We start from the raw sequence: 20496 nt of genomic DNA on the forward strand, positions 1-20496 counted from the left end.
GCGGCGCTCCCTCAGTACTGACCCTCCCACAGTGCGGCGCTCCCTCAGTACTGCCCCTCCGACAGTGCGGCGCTCCCTCAGTACTGCCCCTCCGACAGTGCGGCGCTCCCTCAGTACTGCCCCTCCGACAGTGCGGCGCTCCCTCAGTACTGCCCCTCCGACAGTGCGGCGCTCCCTCAGTACTGCCCCTCCGACAGTGCGGCGCTCCCTCAGTACTGCCCCTCCGACAGTGCGGCGCTCCCTCAGTACTGCCCCTCCGACAGTGCGGCACTCCCTCAGTACTGCCCCTCCGACAGTGCGGCGCTCCCTCAGTGCTGCCCCTCCGACAGTGCGGCGCTCCCTCAGTGCTGCCCCTCCGACAGTGCGGCGCTCCCTCAGTACTGCCCCTCCGACAGTGCGGCGCTCCCTCAGTACTGCCCCTCCGACAGTGCGGCGCTCTCTCAGTACTGCCCCTCCGACAGTGCGGCGCTCCCTCAGTGCTGCCCCTCCGACAGTGCGGCGCTCCCTCAGTACTGCCCCTCCGACAGTGCGGCGCTCCCTCAGTACTGCCCCTCCGACAGTGCGGCGCTCCCTCAGTACTGCCCCTCCGACAGTGCGGCACTCCCTCAGTACTGCACCAGGAGTGTCGGCCTGGATTATGGGGATCAAATCTCATGAGTGGGAGCTCGAACTCACGCACTTCTGGCTCAGAGGCGAGAGAGCGAGAGGGAGCTACCTGCTGAGCCACACGTTTTGATAAGGGTTATTATTGCTCAGCTAGGGTATAGATGGCCTGGGGAATCGAAGAGAGGGTCAGGAGGGTTTGAACCAATGCCGGTTCACCCCCCGTCTGAGAGCACAGAGGTGCCGGAAGCTGCAAACTGTACAAACCTGCAGCTCCAAACCTTCTCCTCCCCTCTGGCATTTAGGTAGGGGGCCGATACGAGAGGCTGTGATCTCCGTTCGGAGGGGCAGTACCGAGGGAGCGCCGCACTGTCGGAGGGTCAGTACCGAGGGAGCGCCGCACTGTCGGAGGGTCAGTACCGAGGGAGCGCCGCACTGTCGGAGGGTCAGTACCGAGGGAGCGCCGCACTGTCGGAGGGGCAGTACCGAGGGAGCGCCGCACTGTCGGAGGGGCAGTACCGAGGGAGCGCCGCACTGTCGGAGGGGCAGTACCGAGGGAGCGCCGCACTGTCGGAGGGGCAGTACTGAGGGAGCGCAGCACTGTTGGAGGGTCAGTACTGAGGGAGCGCCGCACTGTTGGAGGGTCAGTACTGAGGGAGCGCTGCACTGTCGGAGGGTCAGTACTGAGGGAGCGCTGCACTGTCGGAGGGTCAGTACTGAGGGAGCGCCGCACTGTCGGAGGGTCAGTGCTGAGGGAGCGCCGCACTGTCGGAGGGTCAGTGCTGAGGGAGCGCCGCACTGTCGGAGGGTCAGTGCTGAGGGAGCGCCGCACTGTCGGAGGGTCAGTACTGAGGGAGCGCCGCACTGTCGGAGGGTCAGTACTGAGGGAGCGCCGCACTGTCGGAGGGTCAGTACTGAGGGAGCGCCGCACTGTCGGACGGCCAGTACCCAACTGTTTCCGATCGCCAGCGAGCGAGAGGCTGTCATGGAGGGATTGCTTTCCCATCGTTAACCGCAGTGGTGAAATCCCTCCATTAAAATCCACGGGCTCTGTACTTTTAATAGAGGGCTTTCACCGCTGCTGTGCATGCTGGGATAGCCCAGCTGCCATGGCTGCCTCTTGTTTCCTATGCAGGGAGGGGAAACTCTTGCAAATCCCACGATCTGTGAAGAGGGAATGATACTTTTCTACGCATCAGCACCATGTCACGGTTACATGTCCAAACAAAACATACGAACATACGAATTAAGAGCAGGAGTAGGCCACTCGGCCCCTCGGGCCTGCTCTGCCATTTGATAAGATCATGGCTGATCTGATTGTGACCTCAACCCTACTTTCCCATCTACCTGCTATAACCTTTGACTCCCTTGTTAATCGGGAATCTATCTAACTCAGCCTTAAAAATATTCAATGACCCTGCCTCCACCGCTCTCTGGGGAAGGGAGTTCCACAGACTCACCACCCTCTGGAGAGAAAAAATTTCTCCTCGTCCCAGTCTTAAATGGGAGACCCCTTATTTTTAAACTGTGTCCCCGAGTTCTAGTCTCTCCCACAAGGGGAAACATCCTCTCAGCATCGACCCCTTCAATTCCCCTCAGGATCTTATATGTTTCAATAAGATCGCCTCTCATTCTTCTAAACTCCAGTGTGTACAGGCCCAACCTTTCCTCATAAGATAACCCCCCCATCCCAGGAATCAGTCGAGTGAACCTTGCCTGGACCGCCTCCAAAGCAATTATGTCCTTTCTTAAATAAGGAGACCGAAACTGCACACAGTATTCCAGATGTGGTCTCGCCAATGCCCTGGACAACAGCAGCAAAACATCTCGACTTTTATATTCCGTTCCCCTTGCGATAAATGGCAAGTGAGTTATCGTGAAGTCAGGAACAACAGCTTGCATTCATGTACGGCGCCTTTGACGTGGCAAAACATCCCAAGGTGCTTCACGGAGGGGGGCGGGGGGGACGATTATCAGACAAAACCTGACAACCGAGCCACCTGAGGAGCCATTAGGGCAGGCGACCAAAAGCTTGGTCGAAGAGGCGGGGTTTTTGAGGGGGCGCGCCCCGTAGCTCGAGTGACGTACCCGGAAGACGTTCTTCTTGCTGGACATCTCCTTCGTCCACTCGAGCAGCGAGCCTCGTAGGTCCATGCTGCTCTCCGGCCGGTTCCCCAGTTTCTGTGGAGGGAAAATTGAAAAGGGGGAGTGGGTGCGGAAGGAAGCTCAGCCCTGTGACGGTGGAGTCATCGAGTTCACGAGATAGACAGGGACGGGGGAGGCCATTTTCGACTCGTCCTGGCTGTGTGGGGGAGCGCGGGGGGACACATCCCCACAGTCCCCTCCACCTCCGCACGCAACTGTTCCCGAAACCACTCTCGGCCAATACGTCAGCCACTAGGCACATGTGGGTAACTAGGGATCCAGATCTCTCCTAACTCAGACCCCTTGACCCCTTGGTGGGGGATTGGTCTGGTGACTCTAGTCTGCACTGCCCCCAGCACCTGAATGCCTCTCTCGTTTCTCGATAACCAGGACGCAGTCCTCCAGGTGCGGTCTGACCAGAGCCCTGTATGGTTTGATCCTGGGCTTGTATTCCACTGTTCTGACCGGGTAAATGCAACATCCCCAGCGGCTTTGTTGACCGCTGCTCCGCATTGCCTGGACAAGTCCAGGAAAACTCCCGGTGTGTGGCCAGCGTGCTCGCACAGGGCTCCGTGCGCCAATCAAAACTTTCAGTTGTTGACAAGTGTACAGGCTGTTTGTCAAGGCTGAAACGTTTTAAAAACTCTCTGGTTAGTGCCAATTATACAGGTGGCATCAGTCTTACATGGAACGTACAGCACAGAAACAGGCCGTTCGGCCCAACTGGTCCGTGCCAGCGTTTATGCTCCACATGAGCCTCCTCCCTCCCTGCTTCATCTCACCCTATCACCATATCCTTCTATTCCTTTCTCCCTCATGTGTTTATCTCGCTTCCCCTTAAATCCATCTACGCTATTCGCCTCAACCAATCCTTGTGGTGGGAGGGGAGGAGAGCTCAGGTGGGGCGAAGTTTAGATTGATAAAGAGAAAAGACAAGGAAGTAGTACAGGAAAGTGATGGGGGGAATGATAAACAGAGTGTGTCGGGAAGGGACAGAGCGTACAAACATAAGAGTGCACGAGCAAATGGGGCCGGGGTAGGAAAGAATGGTAAAAAGACAAAATTAAAGGTTCTTTATCTGAATGCGCGCAGCATTCGTAATAAGATAGATGAATTGACGGCACAAATAGAAACAAATGGGGTATGATCTCGTGGCCATTACAGAGACGTGGTTGCAAAGTGACCAAGGTTGGGAGCTAAATATTCAGGGTTATTTAACATTTTGGAAGGCTAGGAAAAAAGGTAAAGGTGGTGGGGTAGCTCTGTTAATAAAGAATGAAATTGGTATAATAGTGAGAAATGATCTCGGCTCAGAAGATCAAGATGTCGAATCAATTTGGGTGGAGGTAAGAAATAGCAAGGGAAAGAAATCACTGGTGGGAGTAGTATAGAGGCCCCCTAACAGTAGCTACACTGTAGGGCAAAATATTAATCAGGAAATAAGGGGGGCTTGTAAAAAAGGTAATGCAATAATCATGGGCGATTTTAACTTTCACATAGATTGGACAAATCAAATTGGCAAAAGTAGCTCTGAAGAGGAGTTCATGGAGTGTATTAGGGACTGTTTCTGAGACCAATACGTCGGGGAACCAACGAGGGAACAGGCCATTCTGGATCTGGTAATGGGTAACGAAACAGGATTAATTAATGATCTCAAAGTAAAGGATCCCTTGGGAAGCAGTGATCATAACATGATAGAATTTCACATCCAGTTTGAGAGCGAGGATCTTGGGTCTGAAACTACTGTATTAAACTTAAATAAGGGCAATTATAAAGGAATGAGGGTGGAATTGGCTAAAGTGGACTGGGTAAACAGATTAGATGGTATGATGGTGGATAAGCAGTGGCAAACATTTAAAAAGATATTTTATGACTCGCAACAAAAATATATCCCTGTGAGGAGGAAAGACTCCATAAAAACGGTGAACCAACCATGGCTAACTAAAGAAGTCAAGGATGGTATCAGGTTAAAAGAAAAAGCATACAACACGGCAAAGATTACTGGTAAGCCCGAAGATTGGGAAAACTTTAAAAACCAGCAAAGGATGACTGAAAGAATAATAAAGAGGGAGAAAATAAATTATGAGAGTAAACTAGCAAGAAATATAAAAACTGACAGTAAAAGCTTCGACAAGTATATAAAAAGGAAGAGGGTAGCTAAAGTAAACATTGGTCCCCGAGAGGATGAGACTGGGGAAATAATAATGGAAACAAGGAAAAGGCAGAGGAATTGAACAGATATTTTGTATCTGTCTTCACAGTAGAAGACACTAATAACATACCAATAATAGTAGAAAATCAAGAGGCAAAGGGGAGGGAGGAACTAAAAACAATCACGATCACTAGAGAAAAAATACTAGGTGAACTAATGGGTCCATAGGCTGACAAGTCCCCTGGACCTGATGGCTTGCATCCGAGGGTCTTAAAGGAAGTGGCTACAGAGATATTGGCATTGGTTGTAATCTTCCAGAATTCACTAGATTCTGGAAAGGTCCCAGCGGATTGGAAAACCGCACACGTTATTAAGGAAGTAGTAGCAGGACATTTGGAGACTCATAATACAATCAAGGAGAGTCAACGTGGTTTATGAAGGGGAAATCATGCCTGACAAATTTATTAGAGTTCTTTGAGGAAGTAACGGGCAGGGTGGATAAAGGGGAACCAATGGATGCAGTATATTTGGATTTCCAAAAGGCATTCGATAAGGTGCCACATAAAAGATTACCGCACAAGATAAGAGCTCACGGTGTTGGGGGTAATATACTGGCATGGATAGAGGATTGGCTAACTAACAGAAAACGAAGAGTCGGGATAAAAGGGTCATTTTCAAAATGGCAATCTGTAACTAGTGGGGTGCCGCAGGGCTCAGTGCTGGGGCCTCAGCTATTTACAATATATATCAATGACTTGGATGAAGGATCAGAGTGTCTTGTGGCCAAATTTGCTGATGATACAAAGATAGGTGGAAAAGCAAGTTACGATGAGGACACAAAGTGTCTGCAAAGGGATATTGACAGGTTAAGTAAATGGGCAAAAATTTGGCAGATGGAATATAATGTGGGAAAATGTGAAGTCATCCACTTTGGGAGGAAATATAAAAATGCTAAATATTATTTGAATGGAGAAATATTACAAAATGCTGCGGTACTGAGGGATCTGGGTGTCCTCGTGCATGAAACACAAAAAGTCAACATACAGGTGGCAGCAGGTAATCAGGAAGGCAAACGCAATATTGGCCTTTATTTCTAGGGGGATGGAGTACAAAAGCAGGGAAGTCATGCTACATCTGTACAGGGTGCTGGTGAGACCACACCTGGAGTACTGCGTACAGTTCTGGTGCCCTTATTTAAGGAAGGACATACTTCGATTGGAGGCAGTTCAGAGAAGGTTCACTTGGTTGATTCTGGGTATGGAAGGGTTGTCTTATGAGGAAAGACTGAACAGGTTGGGTCTATACTCATTGGAGTTTAGAAGAATGAGAGGAGATCTTATTGAAACATACAAGATTCTGAGGGGACTCGATAGGGCAGATGCTGAGAGGATGTTACCCCTCATGGGGGGAATCTAAAACTAGGGGGCATAGTCTGAGAATAAGGGGTCGCCCGTTTAAGACGGAAATGAGAAGGAATTTCTTCTCCCAGAGGGTCGTGAATCTTTGGAATTCTTTACCCCAAAAAGCTGTGGAGGCTGAGTCATTGAATACATTCAAGGCTGAGTTAGACAAATTTTTGATCAGCAAGGGAGTCAAAGGATATGGGGAAAGGGCAGGAAAGTGGAGTTGAGGTAAAAATCAGATCAGCCATGATCTCATTAAATGGCGGAGCAGGCTCGAGGGGCCGAATGGCCTACTCCTGCTCCTATCTCTTATGGTCTTATGGTAGCGAGTTCCACATTCTCACCATTCTCTCTGGGTAAAGAAGTTTCTCCTGAATTCTCTATTGGATTTATTAGTGACTATCTTATATTTATGACCTCCGAATTCTGGTCTCCCCCGCAAGTGGAAACATCTTCTCTACATCTACCCTATCGAACTCCTTCATAATTTTAAAGGCCTCTATCAGGTCACCCCTCAGCCTTCTCTTTTCTAGAGAAAAGAGCCCCAGCCTGTTCAGCCTTTCCTGATAGTTATAACCTCTCAGCTCTGGTATCATCCTTGTGAATCTTTGTTTGCACCTTCTCCAATGCCTCTATATCCTTTTTATAATATGGAGACCAGAACTGTGCACAGTGCTCCAAGTGTGGTCTAACCAAGGTATACGGAGACCAGAACTGCGCACAGTGCTCCAAGTGTGGTCCAACTAAGGTATATGGTGACCAGAACTGTACACAGTGCTCCAAGTGTGGTCTAACCAAGGTATACGGAGACCAGAACTGTGCACAGTGCTCCAAGTGTGGTCTAACCAAGGTATATGGAGACCAGAACTGCGCACAGTGCTCCGAGTGTGGTCCAACCAAGGTACACGGAGACCAGACCTGCGCACAGTGCTCCAAGTGTGGTCTAACCAAGGTATATGGTGACCAGAACTGTGCACAGTGCTCCAAGTGTGGTCTAACCAAGGTATACGGAGACCAGAACTGTGCACAGTGCTCCAAGTGTGGTCTAACCAAGGTATACGGAGACCAGAACTGTGCACAGTGCTCCAAGTGTGGTCTAACCAAGGTATATGGAGACCAGAACTGTGCCGAATGCTCCAAGTGTGGTCTAACCAAGGTATATGGAGACCAGAACTGTGCCGAGTGCTCCAAGTGTGGTCTAACCAAGGTATATGGAGACCAGAACTGTGCACAGTGCTCCAAGTGTGGTCTAACCAAGGTATATGGAGACCAGAACTGCGCACAGTGCCCCGAGTGTGGTCTTAGGCGGCTTGCCAAAAAGGCTCCCTTGTGCCAATGCTGAAAGTAAAATCTGAGGAGGGGAGCGGGGCATGTGTGAATAAGCAACTATAAGACAGTGCTATTTCCATCAGATACTCTGTTTACCCTCTGAGCAGATTAACCATGCCAAACCGTGCAAGTGTAGAACATGCAAGCGGTTTGGTTAAATGTGATTTTTCCTGTGGGTTACTGGTCTCAATTAGTTAAATATCTCCTGTGACAATATGGTAACCTGGAAAGCATCAAAATGCAGGGTAGCTTGCTAATATTGCCCCTGATTGAATTGCAATCGGTGCGCTGTGTGATCCCCCCACCCCTCGCTGTTTTGGTGCAAAGAATATTTGCGAGCTGTTTCCAGTGGCAGGAGGGTCGGTAACCAGAGGACACAGAATTAAAGTAATTGGCAAGAGAGCCAGAGGGGGAGATGAGGGGGGCAGGGGAGGAGTGGGGCACATTGGAGAGCTTTTTCAAAGAGCCGGCACAGGAACAATGGGCCGAACGGCCTTCTCTTGTGCTGTAGGATTCCATATTTTTAAAAGAACAGTATTTATACATCTGAAAATGGCACCTGGACTCGAACAGGTTAGACGATATCGGACTTTTTACTTCAATGGGACGCTACACATAGGCACCCGGACTCTGAGGTACTCACCTTGGTGCCAGCAGCCTGGGCTTTGGCCTCTTTGTAAAAAGCCAGGCTGTTCCCAGCCAGTACCACCCACGAGCTACTCCAGTTCTTCCTGAGGGAGGGAGACACACAACCGCAGGTTAGGGTGAAAGACACGGGCGTGCTCGTACTGCAGCTGTCCTAACAAGCCAACTCCCCGAGCCTCCGCTGATGGGTAGGTGGCAACGCCCAGAGTGGTCCCGAATCGAGAGAAAGAGAAAGAAAGAGAGGGAAAGAGAAAGAAAAAGAGAGGGAAAGAGAAAGAAAGAGAGGGAAAGGGAAAGAAAGAGAGGGAAAGAGACAGAAAGAGACAGAAAGAGACAGACTTGCATTTATCCAGCGCCTTTCACAACCTCAGGACATCCCAAAGCGCTTTACAGCCAATGAAGGACTTTTACTGAAGTGTAGTCACTGTTGTAATGCAGCCAATTTGTGCACAGCAAGATCCCACAAACAGCAACGTGATGATGACCAGATAATCTGTTTTAGTGATGATGGTTGAGGGATAAATATTGGCCCCGGGACACCGGGGAGAAACTCCCCTGATCGACTTCAAAACCTTGACCTTGGGATCTTTTACGTCTACCCTAGAGGGCAGACGGGGCCTCGGTTTACGGTCTCATCCGAAAGACGGCACATCCAAAAGGGCAGCACTCCCTCAGTACTGACCCCTCCGACAATGTAGCGCTCCCTCAGTACTGACCCTCCGACAGTGCGGCGCTCCCTCAGTACCGACCCTCCGACAGTGCAGCATTCCCTCAGTACTGACCCTCCGACAGTGCGGCGCTCCCTCAGTACTGACCCTCCGGCAATGCAGCACTCGCTCAGTACTGACCCTCCGGCAATGCAGCACTCCCTCAGTACTGACCCTCCGACAGTGCAGCGCTCCCTCAGTACTGACCCTCCGACAGTGCGGCGCTCCCTCAGTACTGACCCTCCGACAGTGCGGCGCTCCCTCAGTACTGACCCTCCGGCAATGCAGCACTCCCTCAGTACTGACCCTCCGACAGTGCGGCGCACCCTCAGTACTGACCCTCCGACAGTGCGGCGCTCCCTCAGTACTGACCCTCCAACAGTGCGGCGCTCCCTCAGTACTGACCCTCCGACAGTGCGGCGCTGTCTCAGTACTGACCCTCCGGCAGTGCGGCGCTGTCTCAGTACTGACCCTCCGGCAATATTTTAAATCGCTCCCATTTTAAAAATTTCGTAAAACCTGCCATATTCTTCTTCCGGGCAAGAGGGCGAGGTGGGAAAACACTAAAATTTTCCAGGGAGCTTGTCCCGGAGAAGTCGGGAGGCCTGGATACTCGCTAACATTCAGTCCCGGGTAACGCGGCAGCAAAGGCAACACCTACTTCAGCTTCCTCCCTCCTTCCGCGATCTTCGTCTTGTTCAGAGGGCCTGCCTTTTCCACCGCCTAGGTGACAAGAGAAGGGTCCGATTACACGGAGCATCCAGAACGGTTAACAGCCAACACATTCCCTTCAGGTGCTGACCCTCTCAACAGCAACATCAACTTGCATTTATATAGCCTCTTTAACAATAGTAATGGTTTACTCTGTATCTAACCCTGTACCTGCCCTGGGAGTGTTTGATGGGACAGTGTAGAGGGAGCTTTACTCTGTATCTAACCCTGTACCTGCCCTGGGAGTGTTTGATGGGACAGTGTAGAGGGAGCTTTACTCTGTATCTAACCCTGTACCTGCCCTGGGAGTGTTTGATGGGACAGTGTAGAGGGAGCTTTACTCTGTATCTAACCCTGTACCTGCCCTGGGAGTGTTTGATGGGACAGTGTAGAGGGAGCTTTACTCTGTATCTAACCCTGTACCTGCCCTGGGAGTGTTTGATGGGACAGTGCAGAGGGAGCTTTACTCTGTATCCAACCCTGTACCTGCCCTGGGAGTGTTTGATGGGACAGTGTAGAGGGAGCTTTACTCTGTATCTAACCCTGTACCTGCCCTGGGAGTGTTTGATGGGACAGTGTAGAGGGAGCTTTACTCTGTATCTAACCCTGTACCTGCCCTGGGAGTGTTTGATGGGACAGTGTAGAGGGAGCTTTACTCTGTATCTAACCCTGTACCTGACCCTGGGAGTGTTTGACGGGACAGTGTAGAGGGAGCTTTACTCTGTATCTAACCCTGTACCTGCCCTGGGAGTGTTTGATGGGACAGTGTAGAGGGAGCTTTACTCTGTATCGAACCCTGTACCTGCCCTGGGAGTGTTTGATGGGACAGTGTAGAGGGAGCTTTACTCTGTATCTAACCCTGTACCTGCCCTGGGAGTGTTTGATGGGACAGTGTAGAGGGAGCTTTACTCTGTATCTAACCCTGTACCTGCCCTGGGAGTGTTTGATGGGACAGTGTAGAGGGAGCTTTACTCTGTATCTAACCCTGTACCTGCCCTGGGAGTGTTTGATGGGACAGTGTAGAGGGAGCTTTACTCTGTATCTAACCCTGTACCTGCCCTGGGAGTGTTTGACGGGACAGTGTAGAGGGAGCTTTACTCTGTATCTAACCCTGTACCTGCCCTGGGAGTGTTTGATGGGACAGTGTAGAGGGAGCTTTACTCTGTATCGAACCCTGTACCTGCCCTGGGAGTGTTTGATGGGACAGTGTAGAGGGAGCTTTACTCTGTATCTAACCCTGTACCTGCCCTGGGAGTGTTTGATGGGACAGTGTAGAGGGAGCTTTACTCTGTATCTAACCCTGTACCTGCCCTGGGAGTGTTTGATGGGACAGTGTAGAGGGAGCTTTACTCTGTATCTAACCCTGTACCTGACCCTGGAAGTGTTTGATGGGACAGTGTAGAGGGAGCTTTACCGTATCAATCCTCCATGGCAGACCCTGTAATCCGACAGCTGACCCAATAAGGAGTGCATTACTCTCGGGCATGGTTAACAATCGACCAGCCGCCCAGCTTCATCGACGGGGCCTGGACAGACACAGACGTCGCTGGGGGCCGTTCTCCCCACTTAGCTCCGGTTAACCGTGCAAGCCAACGTCCCAGTGGATAGGGTGGTCCCAGCCCCGGAGAAGCAGGAAGCTCATGGAAGCTACCATGCTGGTAGGCTCTGCAAAAGCTTTGGCGGGGTTGGGGGTCCCTACGGTTTGGAACTTGCCACCCTGAGCTCGAGTTCTCCCAGCCGGGTACCGGGGCGTGACCCTGTTACCCCCACCCCGAATCGGGCAACCGAAGCCCCTCGTGGATTCTCCGGGTGGCTTGGCTGGGAGAGACGGTCACCGGTCAGATAGCCAGCTGTCCGCAACACACATTAAAGAGGAGGAAGAGGGTACTTACAGGTGAGGCTGCAGACGAGGTGTCGTTCATGCCAACGCAGAAGGAGTGTTGCGAAAGGTTTTTCCAATACGACACCTACGGGGGCAGGGGGAGAAAAAAATTCCAAATTTCAAAACAAGGAATTGGACGTAGCTTGAAGAGGAGAAGTTTAGAGGGCTGCTGGGGTAAGAGCAGGGGGGAATTGGGCCGAACTGGATCGCTCTTCCAAAGAGCCGGCACGGGCACGATGGGCCGAATGGCATTCTTCCGTGCGGTATGATTCTATGACGAGATCCACAGGAGGAGGCCATTCAGCCCCCTCGAGCCTGTTACACAGGAACAAGAGGAGGCCATTCAGCCCCCCTCGAGCCTGTTACACAGGAACAGGAGGAGGCCATTCAGCCCCTCGAGCCTGTTACACAGGAACAAGAGGAGGCCATTCAGCCCCCCTCGAGCCTGTTACACAGGAACAGGAGGAGGCCATTCAGCCCCTCGAGCCTGTTACACAGGAACAAGAGGAGGCCATTCAGCCCCCTCGAGCCTGTTACACAGGAACAAGAGGAGGCCATTCAGCCCCCCTCGAGACTGTTACACAGGAACAAGAGGAGGCCATTTAGCCCCCTCGAGCCTGTTACACAGGAACAGGAGGAGGCCATTCAGCCCCCCCGAGCTTGTTGCAGAGGAACAGGAGGAGGCCCATTCGGCCCCCCCGAGCCTGTTACACAGGAACAGGAGGAGGCCATTCGGCCCCCTCGAGCCTGTTACACAGGAACAGGAGGAGGCCATTCAGCCCCTCGAGCCTGTTACACAGGAACAGGAGGAGGCCATTCAGCCCCCTCGAGCCTGTTACACAGGAACAGGAGGAGGCCATTCAGCCCCCCCGAGCTTGTTGCAGAGGAACAGGAGGAGGCCCATTCGGCCCCCCCGAGCCTGTTACACAGGAACAGGAGGAGGCCATTCGGCCCCCCCGAGCCTGTTACACAGGAACAGGAGGAGGCCATTCAGCCCCTCGAGACTGTTCCGCCATTCGATGAGATCATGGTTGATCTGTATCCTTACTCCATTTACCCGTCTTGACTCTGTATCCCTTAATACCCTCGGCTGGCAAAAATCCATGGATTTCATGATTTAAAATTATTAATTGAGCGAGCGTCTACTGCTTTTTGCGGGAGAGAGTTCCACATTTCTACCACCCTTTGCGTGAAGAAGTGTTCCCTCACTTCTCTCCTGAATGGCCTGGCTCTGATTTTGATGTCACGTCCCCTTGTCCTCGATTCCCCCCACCAGCGGGAAAAGTTTCTCTCTATCGACCCTCCCGATTCCTTTCAAAATCCGAGAGACCTCAATCAAATCACCGCCCTTTAATCTCGTAATATTCCAGGGAACACGAGCCCGGCTTATGGAATACCTCCTCATAATCTAACCCTGGGAGCCCTGGTGTCATTCTGGTGAATCTACGCTGCATTCCTTCCAAGGCCAGTTTGTCCTTTCTAAGGTTGCGGTGCCCAGGACTGTGCACCGTGCTCCGGACGTGGTCTAACCAGGGCTTTGTACAGCTGCAGCAAAACTTCCTCCCCTTTTATACTCTAGCCCTCTAGATATAAAGGCTAATATACTCCATCAGCCTCTTTGATTCTCTTTTTGTCCCTGACCACTGCACCTCAGTGAATTTTGTGCACGGACCCCTGAATCCCTTTGGGCCGCCGCTGTTCCTGGCTTTCCACCGACCTTCCTCAAGAGGGTCACAGCGTGCGTTAAAAGATTCTTTGCAGATTGAACCGTCTCAGGAGGCCCCCCCGGCAAAGTCAACAGCTTAATCATTAAGGGCGGGGAGGCACGAACTGTTGTCCTGATACCGTGCTGGAATGTAAACAGCCCGACTGGTATTTCCCAACACAGGCTCACGTCAAGCGATTGGATTTTCAAAAAGAGAGGGGCAGAAAGATCGGATTGAGAGAGAGAGAGAGAGAACAAAAAAGGAGACAGAAGAAAAAAAAATGTAAATTTTTAAAAAGTTCTCCAACAATTTACTGCCTGCAGGAATGATTCCCTAAAGCTTCAACTGTTCCCTCTCTGGGCTGGAGAGTTTGAGTGGCATAAATCTCCTCATCGTAAAAGGTGCTTACCCACTGTTGGCACACGTCACCTTCCTGCGGCGAGTTCAATTGGCAATCGACGCGCGCAGGCGGCAACTTCACGGAACCCGGGGGGGGGGGGGGGGGGAGGTGGAGGGCGAGCTGCCGTTTCCGCGGGGGCTGGCGGCGGAGAGGCGCGAGCCGTCCAGCAGCTCGTGGCGATCCGCTTGCTCGCGGGTCGGGGGGGGGGGTGTGTGTCCTCCTCGCCGCAAGTTGCTGGACGACTTTGGCGCCGACAGCGGCGGGCGCCGTTGAACCCGCCTTTAATTTGGCGGCAAAAAAAAAAAATCGGGGCCAGTGCGCCGGCCGACTGGGCAGATCCAAATGGGCAAGCTGCAACAATCCCGGGGAGTCCCTGGCACTTGCTACTGGGCAGTTTCATGGGTCACTCTTGCCGGTCCGGGCAGCTCGACGGCCTCTCAGCAGCGGAGAGGCCGAAAGAGGAGGATGCTTTACAAGAGAGGAAAAAAAATTACATGCTGAGAAAAATGGCAGGGGGGGGGGGGGGGGCGACACGTACATATTTAAACGACACAGAGCATAGGAACACAGGAACAGGAGTAGGCCATTCAGCCCCTCGTGCCTGCTCCGCCATTTGATAAGATCATGGCTGATCTGTGATCTAACTCCATATACCTGCCTTTGGCCCATATCCCTTAATACCTTTGGTTGCCAAAAAGCTATCTATCTCAGATTTAAATTTAGCAATCGAGCTCGCATCAATTGCCGTTTGCGGAAGAGAGTTCCAAACTTCTACCACCCTTTGTGTGTAGAAATGTTTTCTAATCTCGCTCCTGAAAGGTCTGGCTCTAATTTTTAGACTGTGCCCCCTACTCCTGGAATCCCCAACCAGCGGAAATAGTTTCTCTCTATCCACCCTATCCGTTCCCCTTAATATCTTATAAACTTCGATCAGATCACCCCTTAACCTTCGAAACTCCAGAGAATACAACCCCAATTTGTGTAATCTCTCCTCGTAACTTAACCCTTGAAGTCCGGGTATCATTCTAGTAAACCTACGCTGCACTCCCTCCAAGGCCAATATGTCCTTCCGAAGGTGCGGTGCCCAGAACTGCTCACAGTACTCCAGGTGCGGTCTAACCAGGGTTTTGTATAGCTGCAGCATAACTTCTGCCCCCTTGTACTCCAGTCCTCCAGATATAAAGGCCAGCATTCCATTAGCCTTCTTGATTATTTTCTGCACCTGTTCATGACTGAGCAGCAAATGAGGAAAAGGCTATTTGGCCTGATCAGCTCCACTGTACACGACCATTGGCAAGCACAGTCCAGTGCTGTTCACCCTACCTCTGAAAAGGAGATTGACGCATTAGAAAAGGTTTGAGAGCCAGGTGACCAGGCTTAAAGGAAGGACTCGAGAGACAACTTATTTCATCAGATAAAGAGACTGAGCGGAGGCATGAAAGAAGGAAGGAAAGAAAGAACTTGCATTTATACTGCGCTTTTCACAACCTCAGGACGTCCCAAAGCAATTTACAGCCAACGGAGTGCTTTTGAAGGGTCGTCACTATTGTAATGTCGGAAAGGCGACAGCCAATTTGCTCACAGCAAGCTCCCACAACCAGCATTACGATAACGACCAGATAATCTGTTTGTAGGTGTTGGTTAAAGGATAAATGGGCAGGGAACGGGACTAAGTGGACAGGTCTTTCAAAGGGCCAGCACAGGCACAATGGGCTGAATGGCCTCCTTCCGTGCTGTGTCATTCTATGATTCCGTGATAAATATTGGCCAGGACACTGAGGAGAACTCCCCTGCTGCTCTTCGAAATAGTGGCCCACCTGAGAGGGCAGACGGGGCCTCGGCTTGACGTCTCATCCGAAAGACGGCTCCTCCGGCAGTGCAGCGCTCCCTCAGTACTGCCCCTCCGACAATGCTATACTCCCAGTACTGATCCTCCGACAGTGCTATACTCCCAGTACTGACCCTCCGACAGTGCTGCGCTCCTTCAGTACTGCCCCCCTACAGTGCTGCACTCCCTCAGTACTGACCCTCCGACAGTGCAGCGCTCCCTCAGTACCGCCCCTCCGACAGTGCAGCGCTCCCTCAGTACCGACCCTCCGACAGTGCAGCGCTCCCTCAGTACCGACCCTCCGACAGTGCAGCGCTCCCTCAGTACCAATCCTCCGACAGTGCAGCGCTCCCTCAGTACCGACCCTCCGACAGTGCAGCGCTCCCTCAGTACCGACCCTCCGACAGTGCAGCGCTCCCTCAGTACCGACCCTCCGACAGTGCAGCGCTCCCTCAGTACTGGCCCTGGGGAGTGTGGGCCTGGGTTATGTGCTCCAGTCTCTGGGAGGGGGCTCGAACCCAGTGACTCAAGGGGCGAAAGCGAGGGCCAACACCGTGAGGGGGGCAAACGAAAAATCTTCTGCTCCCTACCCTGACTCGAGACCTGCCGATTCTGCATCCACGTGCTCCTCTACTCAACGTTGGGCAACCCACCCGCTGTTAGGATTAGCTGAGAGGTTCTTCGCCTGTTTGGTCGGCAACGGGCAATTCATCGAGTTGGAGTCTGCGGTCTCCCGTGCCTTTCCGACACCTTGCAAAGACCTGGTCGCCGATTTCTTTCCTCCGACAGAAAGGAGTTTCAGTCCCTTCCAGGCCAGCCCCGAACCCGACAGAGCCCGGAATCCTCGAGTCGTTCTGGGCCGCTCTTCGCTCGAGAGTCCTCCACCGATGGCCCCTTTTTTTTAAAAAACCAAAACCGCACACGGTGTCCAAAGCGTGCCCTTACCGGCGAATTAAACGGGGATGAGGCCAAACTGGTGTCGGTTTATAACCTAATTCCGAACTCGAACTGTCTCAATGGCGGCCCTTCGGCCAGCAGACAGTCGCGGTGCAATCACGCCCAGTCTTCTGCCCGTCTCGCCTCGGCCAGCGGCTAGCCGTCCGCGTCTTCTCCGCGCTGGCGACGTTGTGTCAGGCGTTTAAAAGGCCCGTTCGCTGTTCCTCACCGCCCCGTCCGGGGAGCTCGCCCAAGTCCCTTGGAGTAGCTCCGGCCTCCTGTGCTCTGGGAGGGGTACGCCAGATCCCGACTGAAGAGAGGAACTGCAGAGTCGGCTCCCGCCCCTCGGCAAACCTGGGAGCGCAGCCAAGACCAGCCAACTGAGGTTGGGAGCGCTCTCAGGGGGACTAGAGGGGAGCGGACCCTGCTCGTCGTCAGGTGGAGAGGGCCGTGGGGCTGAAGTGGGAGGCTGTCGCCAGCCAGTACCCGACAGGATGACTCAGGTTCAGTTACAACAGCTCTCGCATTCCAGCTTTATTGCTCTAATCTAAACCACTGAAGCTTGCCTGGGCTTGTAAACAAGATCTCTCTCACTGACTCACACGGAGCAATTTCTATAATGTCGTCTTTGGGGGTTGGGAGGGGGGAGAAAGAGGGAAAACACACACACATGGTTCTCACTTTCGACCTTAAAGGGAGCCTCACCCTCCAGTTCCTTGAGCTGTTTCACCGCGGCCGGTGGGCATCCTCATTGAGCGGACATCTTCGGTCCCCGCCACAAACCCCGCTCCCTCGCCACCGACTCCGTCCCTCTCCCCGGGCCACCGTCTGAGGCTGAGCCAGACCGTTCGCAACCTCGGCGTCCTGTTTGACCACCCCATCTACCTCCGTAACGTCGCCCGTCTCCGCCACCCCCGCCTCAGCCCATCCGCTGCTGAAACCCTCGTCCGTGCCCTTTGTTTACCTCCAGACTCGACTATTCCAACGCTCTCCCGGCCGGCCCCCCATCTTCCGCCCTCCGTAAACTTCGGCTCATCCAAAACTCTGCTTGCCCCCCCGGTATCCTAACTCGCTCCGAGTCCCGTTCGCCCATCACCCCCACCTGTGCTCGCTGACCTGCATCGGCTCCCGGCCCGGCGACGCCTCGATTTTAAAATTCCCATCCTCGTTCTCAAATCCCTCCATGGGCCGCCCCCATCTCAATGATTTCCACTGGACGACACGGGCCTGGTTCTTTACGCTCTCCGATCCCGGGAGACGGGCTGGGTCCTGAGCTGATAGGGCAGGAAACAGCCTCTCCCTCCGCACAGCATCCCAGCTCCGGAACCCGAGTGCGCGCCTGCGATTTTTTTTTTAAAAAATGCTCACTCTCGGGACGGCCAGGCCCGCGGCGTTTATCGCCCGCCCCTGGTGCGGCCGATTGTCCTTCCAGGCCGCGGCGGAGGGCAGTTGAGAGTCAGCCACGCCGGTGTGGGACTGGAGTCACGTGCAGGCCCAGACCGGGTAAAGACGGCAGGTTTGCTTCCCCGCAAAGGGACATTAGTGAAGGCCGTTGAGTTCTCACTGCAATCCGACAGCTTCACGGTCATTTTCTCTGACACTGAACTAAAATTCTCAAAACTGCCACGGTGGGATTGGAACTTATGTTCTCTGCGTTATCAGTCCAGGCCTCTGGATTACCAGTATGGTAGTAGGTACAGGACAGGAGGAGGCCATTCGGCCCTTCGTGCCTGTGCCGGCTCTTTCCTGCCCTGTGATTTTTTTTTTCTCCTCTTCGCGTATTTATCCAATTCCGTTCTGAAAGTTACGATCGAATCTGCTTCCACCGCCCTTTCACGTAAAGGGTGGCACAACCGCTCCGCTACCGCACCCATCGTGCGTTTAAGTTAAAAAAATAAAAGGAGTTTTTCTTTAGACGAGGCAGCGAGCAGGCCGAGTCGCTGAGGCCCAGAGACGTGAGGGAGGAGTTGAATTGAGCACAGGAATGCATATTTGAAATGTTACTCCAAACAGCGTTAATTACTGCCCGACAGACTCACAGCCCTCCTACCCGGGCCATGCACTGAAATTAAAAGCCTGCATTAAGTGACGCCACAATTCCTGGCCAGAGCGGTAATGGTGGGGGCAGTCCCCCACCCCCCCCCCCGCCCCCGGTCAATCGCGCCTGGAGACCGCACTGCTGTCAGTGACTGGGATTGATTTCGTACAGTTTTGGTCTCCTTATCTAAGGAAGGATACACTTGCCTTAGAGGCGGTGCAACGAAGGTTCACTAGATTAATCCCTGGGATGAGAGGGTTGTCCTGTGAGGAGAGATTGAGTCGAATGGGCCTGTACTGTCTGGAGTTTAGAAGAATGAGAGGTGATCTCATTGAAACATATAAGATTCTGAGGGGGGCTCGACAGGGTAGATGCCGAGAGGTTGTTTCCCTTGGCTGGAGAGTCTAGAACTCGGGGGCATAGTCTCAGGATAAGGGGTCGGCCATTTAGGACTGAGACGAGGAGGAATTTCTTCACTCAGAGGGTTGTGAATCTTTGGAATTCTCTACCCCCAGAGGGCTGTGGATGCTGAGTCGTTGAGTATATTCAAGGCTGAGCGATAGATTTCTGGACTCTAGGGGGAATCGAGGGATACGAGGATCGGGCGGGAAAGTGGAGTTGAGGTCGAAGATCAGCCATGATCTGATTGAATGGCGGAGCAGGCTCGAGGGGCCGAATGGCCAACTCCTGCTCCCATTTCTTACGTTCCAATGGTGCAACAGTGCCTTTCGAAAGGGAATCAGATATATGCTCGGGGAGGAGAAATGTGCAGGGCTGTGGGGGAAAGAGCGGGGGCCGGGCGGGGGGGGGGGGGGTGGGACTAATTGGACAGCTGTTTCAAAGAGCCGGCAGAGGCACGACGGGCCGAACGGCCTCCTTCTGTGCTGTAAGACTCTATGAATCCAAGGCAGAAACAAAAACAAAACGACACAACATGTGCTGGTGAATCACAATTCGTTCACCTCCTCCCTCCCCCCCCCCCCCCCCCCCCCCCCTCAATGTGTGCCCCGAGATGGAATTATATCATCGGTGTTACTTGTGGGATTACAGAAATTATAGAACAGAAAGTCTATTCAGCCCAGTTGTGCCCGAGCCAATTTTATACTCTCTCTCTTCAAATCCTTATTTTTAAATGACGTTAGTCTCTCAATAGCCCCTTGTGGTACTGCATTCCCTGTCCTAATAACCCTCTTGTGTGAGAACATTCCTTTTAACTCCCTCCTACGTTCTCCAAATGATAATCCTCAGTCTGTGCCCCCTCGTTATCGATTCACCAACCTGCAGGAACCACCTTTCACTAATTAACCTCCAGCTTTCGGATGAGACTTTAAACCGAGGCCCCCCGCCCCCCGTCTGCCCCTCTCGGGTGGACGAGAAAGATCCCGCGGCCACTATTTCGAAGAGGAGCGCTGGGGGGGCGGGGGGGGACGGGGGGACGGGGGGGGGGGGGGGGGGGCAGTTCTCCCCCCGGTGTCCTGGGTCCAATATCGATCCCTCGGCCAACGTCGCCAAAACAAAAAAAAGAGATTTTCCGGTCGTCGTCTCGCTCCTGTTTGTGGGATCTCGCTGTGCGCAAATTGGCTGCTGCGTTTCCTACATTGCAACAGTGACCGCACTTCAAAAAGTACTTCATTGGCTGTGAAGAGCTTTGGGGGACGTCCTCAGGATGCGAAAGGAGCTGGGTAAATGCGAGATCTTTCTGCTTTAACCTCTCAAAACCTTTCGTAACCTTGAACGCCTCTATTGGGTCCCCTTGTAATCTTCTCTGCTGCCGCCTCATTGAGCCTTTTATGCCATCTCTCATGCTGGTCTTCGCTGTCCCTTTCCCCCCGGTACCTTAATATAATGGGGAGTGGGCAGAGCTGCATACCTCCGAGTCTCTCTCTCTCACACACACACACACCCCATCCCGACTTGGACATATACTGGTCGTTCCTTCAACGGCGCTGGGTCAAAATCAGGAAAGGCTGAACAGGCTGGGGCTCTTTTCTCTAGAAAAGAGAAGGCTGAG

At 52.9% G+C, this 20496-nt stretch overlaps 1 protein-coding gene across 1 annotated transcript in view; it reads right to left on the reverse strand.

Moving 5' to 3' along the window:
- Positions 1-20496, reverse strand: part of LOC137306883 (rho GTPase-activating protein 15-like) — a 71586-nt gene that overhangs the window by 32173 nt on the left and 18917 nt on the right. The window contains exons 5-8 of the mRNA XM_067976272.1: positions 11588-11662; positions 9646-9707; positions 8276-8363; positions 2692-2784 (exon numbers count right to left, since the gene is read on the reverse strand). Of these exons, the coding sequence (XP_067832373.1) occupies positions 2692-2784; positions 8276-8363; positions 9646-9707; positions 11588-11662 (318 nt within the window). The remainder of the gene's footprint in view (positions 1-2691; positions 2785-8275; positions 8364-9645; positions 9708-11587; positions 11663-20496) is intronic.

Source organism: Heptranchias perlo, chromosome X (genome assembly GCF_035084215.1).
Source record: "Heptranchias perlo isolate sHepPer1 chromosome X, sHepPer1.hap1, whole genome shotgun sequence".
In the NCBI taxonomy this organism is placed as follows: domain Eukaryota; kingdom Metazoa; phylum Chordata; class Chondrichthyes; order Hexanchiformes; family Hexanchidae; genus Heptranchias; species Heptranchias perlo.